The following is an 18540-nucleotide window of genomic DNA, read 5'->3' as shown; positions in this document are numbered from 1 at the left end:
CAGGATTTGGAAGGCTGACTACAGGACTTGAGCATCTTATCTGCCGGGGACCCGGAACCAATCCTCCATGGATACTGAGAAACAACTGAAAAAGCAAAACTGCCACCGGCATCTCTGATGGTCCATAAGGCTTGGTGCCATCTTGAAATGCAACTACTATTCTTACTGGGTTTGGAGATTCTAGGTCAGCAATTTGAATGATTTGCTAGTTGTCTTGTTAAACAAGAACTAGGCTTTACCATTCTCTTAAGCTTGTTTAATGTAACATTCATCTTTTTCTTTTAATGGTGGTAAGATTTAATGTAGTTAAATTACTGTCAATTTGCTGCCATAAACATTTTCTATATGAAGATTTTAAGTGCAGGATTATCAACAATGCAATTAACTTTGAATTAATTAGGAATCACAGTCCTGTTTCTGCTACAGCTTCTGCTCCTTTTGCCCAGGAAATGTCTGTCTCCTCTCTACATCTCCTTCATTCTGTGTGAAAGAATAATTATACAAACATCCAAGCCAGGATCTACAGGATGGCAAACAAATGCTTTAACAGAGAACAAAATGGCACATTGGAATATGGAAAGCTGTATGAAGGTCAATTATGTTTGATTTTGATTTTTAATTTTTTTTTTTTTTTGCTATTTTGAGTGGCATTTCCCAGTGAAAAGCTTCATTATGGGTTGTGAATGAGTCAACTTACCAACCTCTATTAGTTTTTAGCATATTTCTCAGCTCTATAGAGCCAGCTTACACGAACAAGGAGAAAATAGTCTATGGTCATAGTCGTATATGCAAAATTTAGAAATAAATTGAACGTTGATAATTCTGTAATTCATTTGATAATATAATCAGTCAAGCAATATAACATTTATCCAAAAGTGAATTGTTTTATCCTTTTGGATATTTATGCAGTCCATACTGATCAAATTTTGTGAACATCTATTAAATATTCACTTTTTTGGTTCTCTTGAGAAAGTTAATGATTCCAGCTAAATGTTAGAATAATTTCTATTAAGATAAAAAATGTAAAAGCAGTTCCAATTTCATAAATAAATAGGGCATTGGTAGAAATTGATGAGAAAGAGCAACAGACTATTTTCTCTGTGTATTTACAGTATTAGAATTGTTCAATAAAATGTTAAATTTAAACTTTCCATGATTATATTTAGTTAGGAAAGTTTTTTTCAAATAGGTTAAAAATAACACAAATACACGCATGTATTTTCATACTTTTGCCATTTTGGGTATGTGTGTATAAATATGAGATTGAATTGAATAAAATTGAAGATATTGGATCATATTGGATGAAAGAGAGAAAAGGAGGAAAGCAAACATAGAAAGAATTCTATTGATTAATGAATCTAAAAGGAGAATACACAAGGTCATTGCACTACGTTTGCAATTTGCGTAGGTTTGTTTTTAATAAAAAGCTAAAATTTTATGATATTCTACTGAAATACATGTCATTACATGTGATGGTTGAAAATTTTAATTTCTTTTAACAATGCAACTATTCAATATGTCTAAAAATTTTACATTTTAAAATTTCTTCAAAATGTAATTAAAAGAGAGACTACATTCCACCTGTTCGTAAAGCCTTAGGCATTATTGTTTATAGAAATAGGTCACATATTATGCCACAGGTTCTGGTGATGGACAATGAAACAAAGTAATTTACAAAGTCCTCTGCCCTGTGTCCTACATTTGAAGCAATTCACTGCTTGGTGAATGGCAGAAGCTATTATGTTTGGTTCACATCTGAATGTGGGTCATTTACAGAAACCTAGCATGTGACATTTCTTTTCAAGCTAAAAAGGACAAGTGTGAACATTTAGCTAATATAGTATTTTAGGGATCATGAAAAGGATGGGAGCTATAACTTAAAATAGCTCTAAATTTAAAAAATATATAAAAATGAAGAAGAATCAAATATGATTGCTTATTTCTAACTCCAAAAGTTACAAAAGATTTCAGCAGTATGGCTTTATACATATTGTAGTCAATGTGCTTATGATTTAAGTTTGAAAACTACTTACCTGCTGGTGTAAATACATTAGACTGTGGCAGGTACAGCTCTGAATAGACAGCATGTAAACAGTCAAGCTTCTTATAGAGTGACAAGCATATGCTTGTTAAAATTCATTCATTCATTTTTTTAATATTTAAATTTTTTTCCTAAAATACAAATATTCTTTAGCAGAATTGTTGAACACTTTAGATGAGGTGTGACACTGAAGTGCTTATATGTATGGAGAAAGCTTTGGTTGGCTTTCTAGAAATACTTGAGCAGTCACCATTCTGTTTAATAGTAATTAAAATCCAAATGGCTTTGGTATGAACTTCTACTAAATGGAGAAAAAGGGAAATACAAGGAAGCCATAAAGAAGAGAAAGAAAATAAAGAAGGAAAAGTAATTTTAGTAAAAGGAAAAAGAAACACAGAAAATAAAAATGTGCATGCAATGGGAAATAGTGAAGAACCACCCCCATCCCTCCACCACCATTTCCAGAGACAGTCCTGTCACAGGTTTCTAGTTATGAAGTGTATATCCTTCAATGTATGTGTAGTCTCATGTTTGTAAGGGGCCAATCATCCTCCTCATTCATTCCTCATTCATGTACTTACTTGGTCAGAAAATATTCACATGTGCCTATCAAATGCCAAGTACTTGGTAAGTGCGACCAGTAGGGGAAGGGATAGGGGAAGATTCCTGGAAGGAGGTGGAAAGGAGCCCTCATGACAGAGTGAGGGGGAGATCACAGAGTGATGGGGAGGTCACAGAGTGATGGGGAGGTCATAGAGTATTAAGGTTGTACAATGTGGGGAAGGCATGGTCCCAATCAAGAGACCTCATATTTGTAAGAGTAATAGGAGCCATTAAAGCAAGAAGAGATTTTTTTTAATTAAAAATGATTCTGGTTACAGTGAGAATAGATTAAAAGGGACAAGAGGGAATATAAGAAGACTAGTTGAAGGCTGATGTTACAGTAAGTCATGGGAGAGATTAGGGCATATTGGACAGGGAAAGGACCCTATGGATAGAATGAGATGAACTAGTTCAAGAGCTAAGGAACCACCAGAACCTGGAGAAGGTTTGTATGGAGGGTGAGAGAAAGTATTTGAGGAAACCTCCCAGGTTTGTTTGTTTGTTTGTTTGTTTGTTTGTTTCAGAACTGGATGGGTGCTCTTGCATTTACTGATGTAGGAAACCCCTTCCTTCCTTCCTTCCTTCCTTCTTTCCTTCCTGCCTTATTTCTGTCTTCAGAACTGGATAGGTGATCTCAGCATTTACTGAGAAAGGGAACCTTACGTGAAGAGGTGATCTGGAGCAGAAGACGAGTTTCTTTTCAGAATGTCGATTTGGAAGTCCCATTGACATATATATGTGGAGTTGTCAAAGTTAATAGAAAGTTCTAAATTGCTTAATTAAATTCATATGTATCTTGAAAGAGCTAAATTTTAGAACTAAACGTAGCTGCCTAAATTACAAATCTGTTAGAAATATACAATTTAAATCAATTAACTTGTTCCAAAGGAGCAGAGCAAGGTTTAAGTTTGATTTTACTGCTCACATTTTAAAGATAAATGAAAGAGAGTCAGAGAGGTTAAATTATTGCCAAAGGACACACAGCTAGTAAGTAACAGAGCCAAGATTCAAGCCAGATATTGAACCACTACATCACAGCCATTCATTAGGCAAAAATTAACCACAGATGTGAATTTTAAGTAATCTTATTGTTAAAAAAATTAAGAAATATGACATAGAAGTAATATTGCAGTTTTGGGAGTTGCAAAGACTGCATAAAAATAGGAGTTGCAACCTTAGGCAAATTACTTAGTCATGAAGGCTTGGTTTCTTCATATGAAAGGAGATGACAGTAACTGGTCCTGAATCACAGAATCAGTCTGAGGTTTAAGTGAGGTAATCTATATACTGTATTCAAACCAGGGTTGACGTATACAGTAAGTGCTCAGGACACGACAAAAATTACTATTCAGTAACTAAAAGGAAAACATTAAAACTTTTCTTTGTAATCTCCATTTTGCTGATCTGTATGGCATGTGATGGAAGTTTTCTGAACCTATACTTGGAGATTCTGAAATTATTATGAGAGCCAATAATATATTTATTAGGGTTAGGATTCTATTCTTTCTCATGACCACAAGGATCAGCTCTACGAGTTCATACTGTCTTATATTGCATTGAGGGAATTAGGTTATGTAGATGGATCGGGTTTACTAGGGAAACCCAAACTATAAAGAGTAAGTGAACCAGAAGAACTTATGGCAGTGTTTTCTCAAAGCAAACTAATCTGTGAGGTCTTAGCCACTGAGAAAGCACGGGGCTGATAATAGATCCTGGTCTCATGATCAACATCCCTAACAAAGGTATTGTCCAAGCACTTAACCCAGACCTAAGGCTGAGACACCTTCTATCATTTGTGCTGCTGCAGGATGATAGCTCCATCACAAGCGTGTCCAAGATCACCAGAAACCCGTCTGCTGTTTCGAGCATCTAAGCATGCCACATATTAACCTACTTATCAGATCATTAAAGAGAAAAGACTACTCAGATAGGGAGGTGGAGTATAGGGATTGGGATAGTGAAATTGAGTATTGGTGAGACTGGAGCTAGAGATCATTCTGCACCTATGATGTGGTCAGCACTTCCCAAGGTCCTTTGGATTTCTCACATACAGTGCCCAAATGTTTTGCATTTCCCCTGCTATGTGCATCATCATGACCCTTAAAAATTTCTCCTTCCACACCGTGCTGTATTTTTAAAAAATTGGCTGTTGCCAAAGAATTCAAACTAAAACCCTATCCTGATCACTTGGATAAATCAGATTAACACACATGAGAGCCATGTGTGTACCTTTTCACACGTCTTCATTATACTCTGGATGAGTTCAAAATAAAAAACACTTGGGAGCTAGTGTCATTTGAACATACATCCTGTGAGCCCCATTTTATCTGAAAGAGAAGGTGTATCTTCATCACGTAGATATTGTATTCATTTATTTGTTCATGTATTTAATTGAACACATATTAGTTGTGTGTCCATTGTATTCCAGCCACTTTTCTGGGTCCAGAGAGGAGACTGGTGAATTCTAGAGTTAACAATCTTGCCTTCAGTCCTCAGTCCAGAGTTTCAAGTTATTTTGCCTCTATAGTTCTTTTTCATTTTGAGTTGACTACTGATGTAACATTTAAAATACATGGTTTAGAGTTTAACATACCATTTTATGTACATGTAATCCTCATTGGCTTGTGACAGCAAACCAAAATTGTTGCTCTTTTTGTTTGATAATTTGTTTGTTCAAGTGTTTTAGCGATAAGTATAGTGAAAATGCTTCAGGAAGATTTTTAGAGATTATATATAATGCTAAGGCAGAGAAGTGGAGAATAACATTGGCTTGTACACATTATGCTATCAGGTGCAAGTACTTACATGGAAGTGAAAAAGGAAACTTCATGTCCCCATGGCCTAAAACAAGCCCAAACCATGAATTTGGACTGTGCCAACAAGATAATCTACACATTGTCATCTCATTCAGGTACATATACTGTCTTAACACCTACTTGCTATTGGTCAGAACTCACATACCCAATTTCCCACAAGCTCTGGATTTAAGTAAATAAATAAAAGGAGATCCAGTAGATTAGTTTAGTTTCTTTTATCCTAGAGTTACAGAAGCAGGCTAATTTACCAAAACCCAGTTCACCAAATGACTGATTAACAATTTAGACTTAATTGACCAGCTTTTATTTTATTCTTATAAGAGAATATCATGTCAAGGAATGTTCTGTTTATCTCTGACCCAGCTTCTTGAAGCTATAGATGGGGATAGTTGGAGTAGAAATAGACCCTTCTACTTGCAGAAGAAAAGATGGAAGGGGAGTCAGGATATAGCATGAAGTCAACGGCCCACATCAGAGAGCTTGGTTATGAGGAACAGGGGGAGGATACTGATGGGCTTTTGGCAAATGGGTGAACAGTGAATTGATCTGGACCCAAAGCAATGAGCCATTTTTGTTACAATCTTTCAGTATACTGGAGCTGACACAATGTAGCATCCGAATCTTTTAAAGAGGTCTATTCCTATACAAGCATACCAAAATGTGCATAGTCCATTTCTGTCTCTCAGGGCATAGAGTGCCCATAACTCAGTGACAACTTAAGAGGGATGAAAATTATTTAGCAATATTTAGAACTTTTTCCTTTACATGGTAAATAATATTTTGCTTTCAGTAAGGAAAATTGTAAAGAAGATTGATTCAGAAGTGGAAAATCTTTGATTATCTTATACATATTCCCTAGACAATGAATACGCTCATAATATTCTCATCAAAATCTGTCTTTAAGTTATTTTAATCTAAATTAACTTTCCTAAGTAATAAATGACAGTAGCTAAAACTTATAAGGCTATTCAGAACTATTAAGACAATGATCAAGAAGACATCAGCACCCCAAATACTAATTAACTCGAGTACCAGTCTTTCAGATTTGTGTACTCCTTCCAGGAATATAAAAGCTTTAACAAATCTGTCATTTAAATTGTGGTTTCTCATTCTCTGCATATTACAGAAAATATGTGTGCAGCCTATAGATCTTTTGGACTATTCAGATAAAGAATTTATTACAGCTGAAAACGTCGGTCTAGCAAAAAAAAAAGAATTTAGAGTTAAAGTATCCATATAAAATCAGTAGAAGCTTTACTTGGAAGAGTTATGAAGAACGCTGCAAAGCTAAATATGCAGTAAACAGTCTGAGAGGTATAGGTGGTCATTAGAGTTTCTCTCTTATGCCAATGCCTGTAGATGACCATCTATAAAAGTTTGGTAAAAAGGAAAATTTTTTTTTGGTACATGTCTCTTTTTGAATTATGGTTTTCTCAGGGTGTATGCCCAGTAATGGGATTGCTGGGTCATATGGTAGTTCTATTTGTAGTTTTTTAAGGAACCTCCATACTGTTCTCCATAGTGGCTGTACCAATTCACATTCCCACCAGCAGTGCAAGAGTGTTCCCTTTTCTCCACACCCTCTCTAGCGTTTATTGTTTCTAGATTTTTTGATATCTCATTGTAGTTTTGATTTGGATTTCTCTAATGATTAATGATGTTGAGCATTCTTTCATGGTTTGTTGGCAGTCTGTATATCTTCTTTGGAGAAATGTCTATTTAGGTCTTCTGCCCATTTTTGGATTGGGTTGTTTGCAGCTCTATTTACAATAGCCCAGAGATGGAAACAACCTAAGTGTCCATAATCCGATGAATGGATAAAGAAGATGTGGCACATATATACAATGGAATATTACTCAGCCATAAAAAGAAATGAAACTGAGCTATTTGTAATGAGGTGGATAGACCTAGAGTCTGTCATACAGAGTGAAGTAAGTCAGAAAGAGAAAGACAAATACCGTATGCTAACACATATATATGGAATTTAAGAAAAAAAAAGTCATGAAGAACCTAGGGGTAAAACAGGAATAAAGACACAGACCTACTTGAGAATGGACTTGAGGATATGGAGAGGGGGAAGGGTAAGCTGTGACAAAGTGAGAGAGAGGCATGGACATATATACAGTACCAAACGTAAGGTAGATAGCTAGTGGGAAGCAGCCGCATAGCACAGGGAGATCAGCTCGGTGCTTTGTGACCACCTAGAGGGTGGAATAGGGAGCTTGGGAGGGAGGGAGATGCAAGAGGGAGGAGATATGGGAACAGATGTATATGTATAACTGATTCACTTTGTTATAAAGCAGAAACTAATAAAAAAATAAAAAATTTTAAAAAAAGGAAAATTTTAAAAAAGAAGCTCTGGAAAAGAGGAGGTCTATCACACCCAAAACATAAGCTGATGAATTAAAATTACTTAAAAGAAAAACCAGTAAGATAAAATGGCAAAACAGTTAATATCTAAAAATAATACAAGCTTAAAGAACAGACCAGAAAAATAAAAAATAAAAGGTTGTCTCATTTAGATCTTGACATTATCCACATCAAATGAATTCTACATAGCTTATGATAAGGAATTTAATGAAAAAATGTCCAACTTAATAAAAATAGAAGCAAATAATTGTAAAATTTCTGAATGAGCAAAGATTATTTTGATTAAGAGATATTTAAAGTCATAAAAATGATCAAAAGACTTTACTGTATATGAATTATAAATATCTATTTTTTCAAAATAAAAAAATTAATTTAAAAGATAATTTTCAAATGGAGAAAATATCCACAAGCATTAATACTGTTATTATATATTAAACTCATATAACTCAGTAAGAAAAACATTTAAATATCTATAGAAAGAAAGGCAAAAGGACACTTAAAAGGCAATTCGCACAAGAGGAAAATATAAATGGGTGATAAGCATATTGAGAATATTTAGTGTCTAGAAGATGCATGCACATTTAGAAAAGGATGAGATTTCATTTCTTCCATGAGATTATAAAAGGTTCACACATGATGTGAACACGACTTGCTAAGTTTCCTCATGCACGGCTGTGGAAGCATAACTCTATACAACTTCTCTAGAAAATAATTTCACAATAGTTATCAAATGTCTTGGAAACATCAAACTCTCTGAACCAGAAATTCTGGGTCTCTAGGAGTCTATTCAAAGAATGATTAAAAATGGGGACAAGACCCTGAGGCTTAAGATGTTCATCAGAATTATTTATAAGATGCACAAAAATGAAAATAATCTATTGTCCAGGAATAAAGCAATATTTAAATATTTTATACTTCTTATATGGTATAAAATATTGTATAGGCATTGTATGTTAGTGAACTAACATGAAAATATGATATAACTTTAAGTTTGAAATCAACATGTATCAGAGAAAGAAAATATCATATGACATCACTTATGTGTGGAATCTAAAAATGATACAAATGAACTTATTTACAAAACAGAAATAGACTCACAGACATAGAAAACAAACTTATGATTACCAAAGAGGATAACGAGAGGTGGGGGGGATAAATTAGGAATTTGGGATAACATATACACACTACTATACATAAAATAGATGAACAACAAAGACCTACTGTATAGCACAAGGAACTCGACTCAATATCTTTTAATAACCTATAATGGAAAATAATCTGAAATATATATATATATATGTATAACTGAATCACTTGCTATACACTTGAAACTAACACATTATAAATTAACTATACTTCAATTTATAAAAACAAAAACAAACATAAAAATCAACATATAAAGTTATACTTACAGTACAATTTCAACTTTGTAAAAATAAATATACACAGGAAAAGACTGAAATAAATTTATCAAAAGATTAACAATGCTTTGTTTCGATGGTGAGATTACTGATGCTTTTAATTTATTTTTTGATTCTTTTCAGTAGTTTCAATTTTTTTTTACTAAATAACATATCCTTACTATAATAAGGAAAACCATTAAAGAGATCAATGCTTTTTTTACAGCTACAAAATCCAGTCAAAGTAATTACACCCAGCTCAAGAACCTCCTTGCACAGTGGCAAGGAACCAGCATCCTGGTCAATTCTTCTGCTAGAGCTATGGAAAGTGAGAATTTTTCTGTAGAAACACTTCAGCAAGAAATTATTCAGGCTCTTGGAGAAATAAGATTCAATCAGCCAAACTCAATAGGGTCCAATCTGGAGCTTACACAGCCAGTCCCCATAATGTGGAGCTTCTAGTGCCCAGAGCTAGACAAAATGCTCTATTAACATCCTGCACCACAGCCTTGATCTTCTTTGTACTTCTTTTATGCCAGCAGTGTTATCACATTTTGACAGCACTGATTCAAAAGCCCGGAAGAGTTAGGACTGTTGCTTTAACATCTGGATTAGGAGTGCTAACCTAAATCAGTCAACATGCACAGATCCATATTGGGATTTTTCACTGAGATGAGTTCTTATGATTTCTGTGTCTCTTTGCCTACTTTTATGTCAGAGCAAAACCCCATTTCATTGACCAGATGCCTCTGATGGTGACAGTGCTTACTTCATAGAAGAGTTGGGCTGCCCTGCTTTCCACCATCTCAGAAAAAGATAGTTTATAAATATCAGTAAAGAGAGAATTATTCAGCAGACATGTTGGAGTGACTTTATTTATTCGTATGGAAAATACAGGTATTTTCCCTATTGGATACAACTGTAAATTTATCATCATCCAAAGGGCTCTTAAGAGCATCTACTTCTAAAATACAAACAAAATCTGCTTACAGTTACTAAGCATGCCTAGTTCTGACAAGACAGGTTAAGCACAAAGACAGTGAGTGGCTGGGGGAAAAGAGTGAACAAAACTTGTTTATTCCTCCTGAATTTTGTTTTAGTTTCATTCTCTATGATGTCTGGACACTTTCTCTTCCCTTAACCATTTCTTCCTCCATTACAGATCTTCTCACTCCTCCTATCAACCCTTCCCCATGGGGTAATATTTCTGTTTTATTTTAAAGCAAACAACTATTTGTTTAGGTAGCAAAAGATTAAATCCCAGTTATTTGGTGCATAAATTCTGTGCTTGCATTTTTTTATACTTTACAAGTACTCTTGATAATAAAAATGTAGACTTTGGAGCAAGCAAAGCATCATTGTAAACATTTATCTTATTTTAAGTGAGAAGAGATATAGTGATATGGGAATGAAGGAGACCTACCGTGACCCAATCATTTTTTTAATCCTACAAAATTCTAAACAACATGATACACTATTTTATTTCTTTAACTCCTCTAGGAAACTCTAGTCATATTAAGTAGTAGAGTTACACTTCATGTAGAGCCTCTTGTAAGATCTACACATACGTGTTACACAAGAAAGTGCCTAAAATCCAGCAAGTGAACATCATTGCCTAAGGCTACATGACAAGTTAGTGATCAAATGAAAACTGAATGATCACGGAAGACTTTCTTCCCTTCCCAAGGAATGTAAGTGCTCAGGAAAGATGACATGCAGTGCTTCTGACATGTCCAAATATAAACCAAGACTGTGCCTAAACAACATGGATCCCCTGACAATTAGGCAACTTTACTACCCCTATGTTAGTGACCAAAGGGCCCCATCAGAGAATGATCAGTCTACTGAAGGAAAACTTAAGGAGTGAATTCACCTCCCATTTCATAGAAAATAATAATGGCTATCAAATGTGCTTGCATTTGCAATTGTCTTTATCTCTTTACCTATCACATCAAGAGATAAGACTTTTTTCCCTAAATCCAAGGTTTGTCATCACATGTACTCAACCTAGGGTCTTCAGAGACCTTGCTCAATCAATCATCCTCCCTTGCTTAGACATCCTCCATATTTCTCCTTCTTTTAGAATTTTCATATAGGCATATTAATATATTCAAACCACACCCATATTAAAAGCCACTCTTTTTAAAAAACTTTTTTCCAACCACTCTCCATTTGCATCATGGTTTTGTGAAAAGAATTGGTGGTAAGTCTTGACTCCATGTCCTTCACTCAGCCCACTGCAATCTAGCCTCTACCCTACAAAGCAATGAAACTCAAGGCTTCCTCCACCCAAATCTGTAGTCTATATATTGTTTTCTCTGAGCTCTATACTCATCTATACTAATGTCTTATGATATATTTTCCCTTGTCAATATCAAAGATATCTCAAGGCCAATCTGAGGGAAAATTTAACCAATTATCTCCTCTAAATGTTTACTCTCTGTGTCCTATCTCTAGGAATGCTACAGTCATCTACCCATCTGCCCAACTCCAAAACTTAAGGCTCTACTAAATATTATCCTTTCCTTCACCTTCCAATGAGCCCAGTAGTTATATTGGGTCACATAGCCATTTCTTGATATGGCTTGACTGTCCATTTCCTGTGTCATTCATTCTCTTTAGTTAAGGCTTTTGATACTCTTTGCCTAAACTATTAAGATAGCTTTCTAACTAGACGTTCCTGCTTTCAACCTGGTCACTATTAAATCTCATCTTCTCTTCTATGAGCAGAGTGATCTTCCTAAAGTTAAAGATATTTAAAATCTTTCAATATTTGCACTTTATCATTAGAAAAAAATCAAGCTCCAGGACACAATATTCAAGACTTTTCTCATCTGGTCCTTGACTATATTTCTAATTTCAACTCAGCCAACTGCCCTCACCCTATATCCTATACTCCAGCCATATTAAAATACTTTTGATTTGACAAATATATTTTCTCATAACAATATGTTCTTATACCTCTTTCCTTCACCTGCAAACATGCTTGTTTTTCTTCTAGCTAAATTATATTAAACCTTCAAACTTATTCAAGTGTTATATTTCAACTGAAGCTCTTGGCTACTGTCCCTATGCACCTCCAGACCTGGGTTGGTTCCTTTCCTCTATGCTCCCAGAGACTCCTATGTTGACCTCTTCCTAGCACTTTTTTTTTAATTATGTAAAACACTTAGCATGAAATCTACCCTCAACAATTTTTTAAGTGCACAGTATAGTATTGTCAGTTATAGGCACAGTATTGTATAGCAGATCTCTAGAATTTAATCATATTGCATAACTGAAACTTTATGTCTGTTGAATATCAACTTCCTATTTCTTCCTTTCCTCAGCCCTTGACAACCATTATTCTACTCTCTGCTTCTGTGACTTTGCTTTTTTAGATATCTCCTTTAAGTGGAATCATGCAGTATTTGTCCTTTGATGACTGGCTTATTTCACTTAGCATAATGTCCTCAAGATTCATCCATGTTGTTACATAATTCAGGATTCCCTTCTTTTTTAAGGCTGAACAATATTCCATTGTAAGTATATACCACAATTTTTTCCCATTCATCTGCTAATGGACATTTAAATTATCTCTACAGCTTGGCTATTGTGAATATTGCTGCAATAAAAATGGGAGTGCTAATATTTCTTTGAGATCCTGATTTTAATTTTTTGAATAAATCTCCAGAAGTGGAATTGCTGGATTATATTACAAAGCTACATAATGAAAACTGTATGGTACTAGCATAAATACATACAACAAAGCAATAGAACAGACTAGAGAGTCCAGAAATAAATGCATGCTCATCAACTGATCTTTAACAAGGTACCAAGAGTACACAATGGGAAAAGTATGGTCTCTTCAACAAATGGTGTTAGGAAAACTGGATATCCACATGCAAAAAAATAACCCTATATAAAACCATCCACAAAAATCAACTCAAAATAGATTAAAGACAAGTATAAGACCTGAAACTGCAAAATTTCTTTTAAAAAAATTTAGGAGGAAAGCTTCATGACATTGGTTTTGGCAATAATTTCATGGATATAAAAATGACTTTTAAAAAGCACAGGCAACAGAAATAAAATTGGACAAGTGGGACTGTATCCAAATAAAAAGCTTCTGCACAGCAAAGGAAACCATCAACAGAGAGAAAAGTCTTCCTAGCACTTTTTATACTGCCTTATATTTGTTACTTTTCTTGTTTTTCTTCACCCACATATTTTGCTTGTTAAATTAATGACCTGTCAAGCCATACTCAATGATATTCAAGATCAAAGTTGAAGGAGGATTCTCCTAGTGGTGATTTTGGCAGGGGTGGGGAGAGAGAGGAGAAAGTGAGTTAGAAGAATGAGGAAAAGACAAGTTTAGACAAGCTTTCCAGGAAATTTCCCAGAATGTCATTGTGTATCATTGTGTATTACTCCTTGTTTCCTGTAGGTCCTTAGTTTGAAGAGACAAGTACAATGATTTAGAGCAAAATTAGTTCTCCCTATAATGGAGAAAAAATTTCTCCAAAAGAAGTAATTTCCCCGCTGGTCTTCATGAGAGTAAACACACAAGAAAGAGATTTCTGCCTTTGACGTGGAGATGTGGTTCTAACTTCTTCAACTATCTTCTCACAGCCCAGTCATAGAACAACAAGGCTGGAGGCTGAACACTCTGAGGAATGGAACCACTGAAACACCTTACCTGAGACAATACAAATATAAAATCAAAGATGAAATGATGAACAGGGGCACGTAAAGTAGCACCATGAGCACCACACCAAGGATTCCTGATTGCATGGTTTTTTCAAACATCCAGTACAGCTTTGCTGCATCAGCTACAGGAGTCTCCCCATCATGTGAAAGCTGCTGACAAAAGAAGATACAAATTTAAAAAATAAATAAATAAAATAAGGGTGAAAACACTGATCATCAAGTTAAATTAATTTAAATACACAAAGACCATCTGAGAGTATAATTTGTTTTTAAATTACATTTTCAAGGTGCTGAAGATATCAGATCTTCAGCTGCAGGAAGAAAAAGACTGGATTTGCATGGTTGGTTTCCCAGGATTTTCTCATTTTCCCTATAGGCGTTTAAATGTGTGCACTCTACATGCAATCTATAAAGTAAAAGCCATGTTTTATTTATGTACTATTAACTTCTGAATTTAATGAGCACAAGATATGAAGAAGTTAAATATGATGGTGGAAAGATTCTTTTCTCTCTGAAGCAGATTTGAAAGGAATTTTATTTGTTCTATGCATGAAACAGATGGCTTATTTTAGAAACTTATAAAATTTATCAAGCTACTTAATGTGACCTTGAAAACCAACGTTTACATTAGGTCAATTTAATAATAAGTCTTTATTTTAGACAAGGAAAACCATATTATATGTTGGGTTAGAAATAAATACAAGGCAATGAGGTCTTTAAAAGCAAATATAAAATGCTATGTGCCTAAGACATTGCCATATGACATCTTTGACCTTTGAGTTTATAAAATATGAATGTTCTTTAATTATGACTCTCATGATCTCAAGCGTATGATCTCAAGTGTAAGTCATATGCCATATAAATGTAAATAAGGCTTTTTTTCCCCAATGTAAGAGAGAAAGAAGAATTTCTCTACTTTTTAAACTGACAGTTATATAAATATAGTTTAGTAGGGCATGTTTAAAACTAATCCACAGTACACAGGTACAGATAAAAACAGAATCCTAGATAGGTTAATGTGTATTTTCCCTACACCAAAATATCCGTTAGTGATTGGGCAGTGATAGAATTCAGATGTTCTGACTCTCGACTGCTTCTTCCATCACCACTTCAGAGCTTTTATTCTTATGCTCTCTACTTGTTAATCGGTTTACCATGCAAAATGTGAGCTTGTTGCTAGGATTTTAGGCAGCAGATCTGTAAGGGTTACCATGTATTTCTCCTATTCCATATCTTACCTTCTGCTACTTTTTGAAAAATAAAGACATAGACATGGGATTCGCTGATGAAACAGACAAAAAATGATATATGTTTGATGCTGATAACATAATCTAATCAATAGCTGCTAATCATTCATCTGACCCACATGTATGGTATTGAATGCCTACTAAGCATCATTAAGCTCTGAAGATAAAAGAGTGAATAAGAGTATATAAAAGCCCTACCTTCTCGGAACTTACATTGAAGTGGGGATAGGGGTGGAAAGCAAATGATAGTAAACATGTAAGTAAGATGAAGTAACATGCATGGTATATTAGAGAATGATATTTTGAGGAAAACTGTAAAGCAGGAAAAACATATAGGAGCAATGAGCTGTTATTAAACATTTTGATCAGAAAAGGTATCACCGAAAAGGTGTTATTTGAGCAAAGACCTAAAGGATATAAGGGAATGAGCCATACACCTCCCAAATGGTATTGATCACACACTGAATATTTTGATTCCCCAACTAGATTGCAAGTTCCTGCTTGGACCACTGGGGCAGTGGTGGTTACGTCGTGTATCATTCACAGAGCATAAGTATCATCACTTCATTATAATCCTCCTGCTGGTTTGTTTTATATGTAAGATGCCTTAGATTTTCCAGTTTCTTCCCAGATGGTCTCTCATTTGAATCTCTCAACAAACTGTGAAATGAGTAAGGTAGGTGTTACTATTTATGAGTATTCTTACTGTTTTGTAATTCATTGAGGAAATTAAAGACTGGAGAGGTTGACTGATCCAACGTCATATCGCTGACAGCAATTCTTTTCCCTACTTTTTATCTAGACAAAGGCTCAGTGAGAGAATGAATTTATGAACCCAGTGGAATTACTGAGCATAGTATCATGGATGGGGGTCAGGGGAATGCATTGTCAACCTCTGAATCAGCAAACTGAGAGACAGGCAAACTGTTATCAGCAACATCAAGAGCCAATCAATGCTTCAGCCTCAAATCATTCCACCTGCCATATATCCTTTAGATTTCCATGAAAAAAAATGGATCCAAGACAAAAATTATTAGTGAAATTAGGTAGCATCTCTCCTGACCAGCCAACTGCGATCAAACACAGATGATTCTGAGCTTTACCTGCTAGAAGGAAGTGCTGAAAGAATTGGAGGTATGAGCTCGGGCAACCTGAATTTCATTAGTGACATTCAAACTACGATAACCATGATGCCATGCGGAGCAGTAGCTCTCCAACTTTAATAAGCATGAAAGTCATCTGGAAGTCTTGTTAAAACTCAAAGCCCCTTCAGAGGCTGACCCCATTCCCAGAGTTTTTGCCTCAAGAGTGAGTGAGGTACAGGGCCTGAGATTCTGCATTTCTGCTAAGTTCCCAGGTGAAACTAATGCTGTTTGTCCAGGGACCTAATTTTAAGAACCACTGCTTTAGAGCAGTTCTTCTCAAACTTCAGGGTGCTGTTCATCACTGTAGAGCAGGTTAAAACACACATTTTTATTCAACTGGTGAGAGTATCCAAGTATGGACTCCAATGCTGATGATCTGTGGATCACATGCAGCTTTCGAGTTTTCTTAAAGACAGCAAAAGTGGATGTCATCGGCAATGAAACATGATGGATTCTAACTAGAGATTGAATATTGTGCAGACCGGGAACAAGCCGTCAAGCTTTTCTTTCCAAGTGGAGAAAGATATGGGTGTTACACTCATCTATTAGAATCCAAGTCAGCTTCCGTCAGGTTACGGACTTCTGAGCTGGTTCGGAGATGGCCCTGCTAGAGGTTACTTTCCTGTAGATGACATCAGAGGCCCCAGAGTAAATTAAGACAGCTCATTTTGTCAGCTGCCTTTGACACAGTGGACTATTCAGCTAGTAATCTCTCTAGGGGACCTGTCTGGAAGAAGGAAACCCATTCCAGGAGAGCTGCAGAGTTTCCTTATGAGGAGATCTCAGAAGATCATAAAAGACAGTGGCTCATCCTCCCCAGATGGCTTCCCGTGTGGTGTTGCAATAGGACCAAACTGGCCCCAGGAGGAACTGTGAGAGGCGATGGGCTATGGTCCTACTGGAATGTGGACAGCATCCCTCTCTACATCTCCTGCTCAACAAAGCTTGATGGCACAGTCTTGTCCTTATGAACCTGGAGTCTAATCAGAGGGGTGAAGGAACTTAGGATGGGGTAGAAAACACGACCACTTCTGACTGACAAGGCTCCCTCTTCTGACCTGTCATCAAGGTGGTCCATGGTACTGAGGCTTCAAGGGTGGTCACAGGTTAGAACTTGAAAACAAGTCTTCCAAGCACTGACAAATTTTCCTTGGCAGGGAGACTAGAAGCTAGGTACATTGGTAGGCTTGATGTTCACTGCTTTTAGTTTGTTTTGATAATATTAAAATGACCTACATGGTTGCAGGGTCAACTGTCACATTTGTCTGCAGTTTCTAAGCAGAGGTCATTCCACTCCGAAATAAAAAGTCAGAATTCTCACACAAGGCCTAAAAAGTCATTAGTGTGGGCCTCCCTGGTGGCGCAGTGGTTGAGAGTCCGCCTGCCGATGCAGGGGATACGGGTTCGTGCCCCGGTCTGGGAGGATCCCATATGCCGCGGAGCGGCTGGGCCCGTTAGCCATGGCCGCTGGGCCTGCGCATCCGGAGCCTGTGCTCCGCAACGGGGGAGGCCACAACAGTGAGAGGCCCGCATACCGCAAAAAAAAAAAAAAAAAAAAAAAAAGTCATTAGTGGATTCAGTACATCAAGAACCCCAGTCTTGTTGAGAGCAGCCCAGGAACCTTGAGCAAGTGAAAGCCAGCCTAGCAAACAGCCAAGGGAAAGGAGACAGCTTCTCAGTAGAAGGTCTATCACCTTGTCACAGTGTGATTTGGTCCATAGGACCAGCATCCTTGGCAACATCTAGGAGTCTGTTAAAATGCAGAATTTCAGGCCCCACCTGCTGAATCAGAATTTGTATTTTGATAAGATCACCAGGTGACTTGCAAGCACATTAAAGTTGGAGACACACTCTTATAGCGTAGCACGGCCTGAGAGATAGAAATAAAAGAGCAGCAGGCTTTGCTGATCCTAACTGCCTACCACAGCACCACATTTTCATGGATGTGGCGTGGATAGCAATTTGGTCTTCAGTTCTAAGAGAACATGATTAATGGTAGAACCCATTTCAAATACTGTTAATACGCAGAGTCCATCAAAAATCCCATCCCTATGATCTGCTAGGCACAGTGAATATAGTCTAAACACATATATAGTGGTTGGAAACCTTTCTTCTTAAAAGAAGAACTACACCAGTTAAGGAAAATTATTACATAATTTTAGATAGTTTTACAAATGAATATTTGATTTAGAATCATTATTAGCATTTTTATACGTAATCATATGTTAA

The 18540-nt window shown here is 36.0% G+C and overlaps 1 protein-coding gene across 1 annotated transcript in view; it reads right to left on the bottom strand.

Moving 5' to 3' along the window:
• The window catches only part of LOC309813177 (uncharacterized protein), a gene marked incomplete at its 3' end in the record, with an annotated part of 262936 nt that overhangs the window by 67610 nt on the left and 176786 nt on the right, over positions 1–18540 (bottom strand). The window contains 1 exon segment of the mRNA XM_082637755.1: positions 13909–14072. Within this exon segment, the coding sequence (XP_082493881.1) occupies positions 13909–14072 (164 nt within the window).

Source organism: Mesoplodon mirus (assembly GCF_964341445.2).
Source record: "Mesoplodon mirus genome assembly, chromosome: 12".
NCBI classification, from domain to species: Eukaryota; Metazoa; Chordata; class Mammalia; order Artiodactyla; family Ziphiidae; genus Mesoplodon; species Mesoplodon mirus.
The sequence above is the reverse complement of the archived record's forward strand: the minus strand, read 5'-3'. Positions and strand labels throughout refer to the sequence as shown.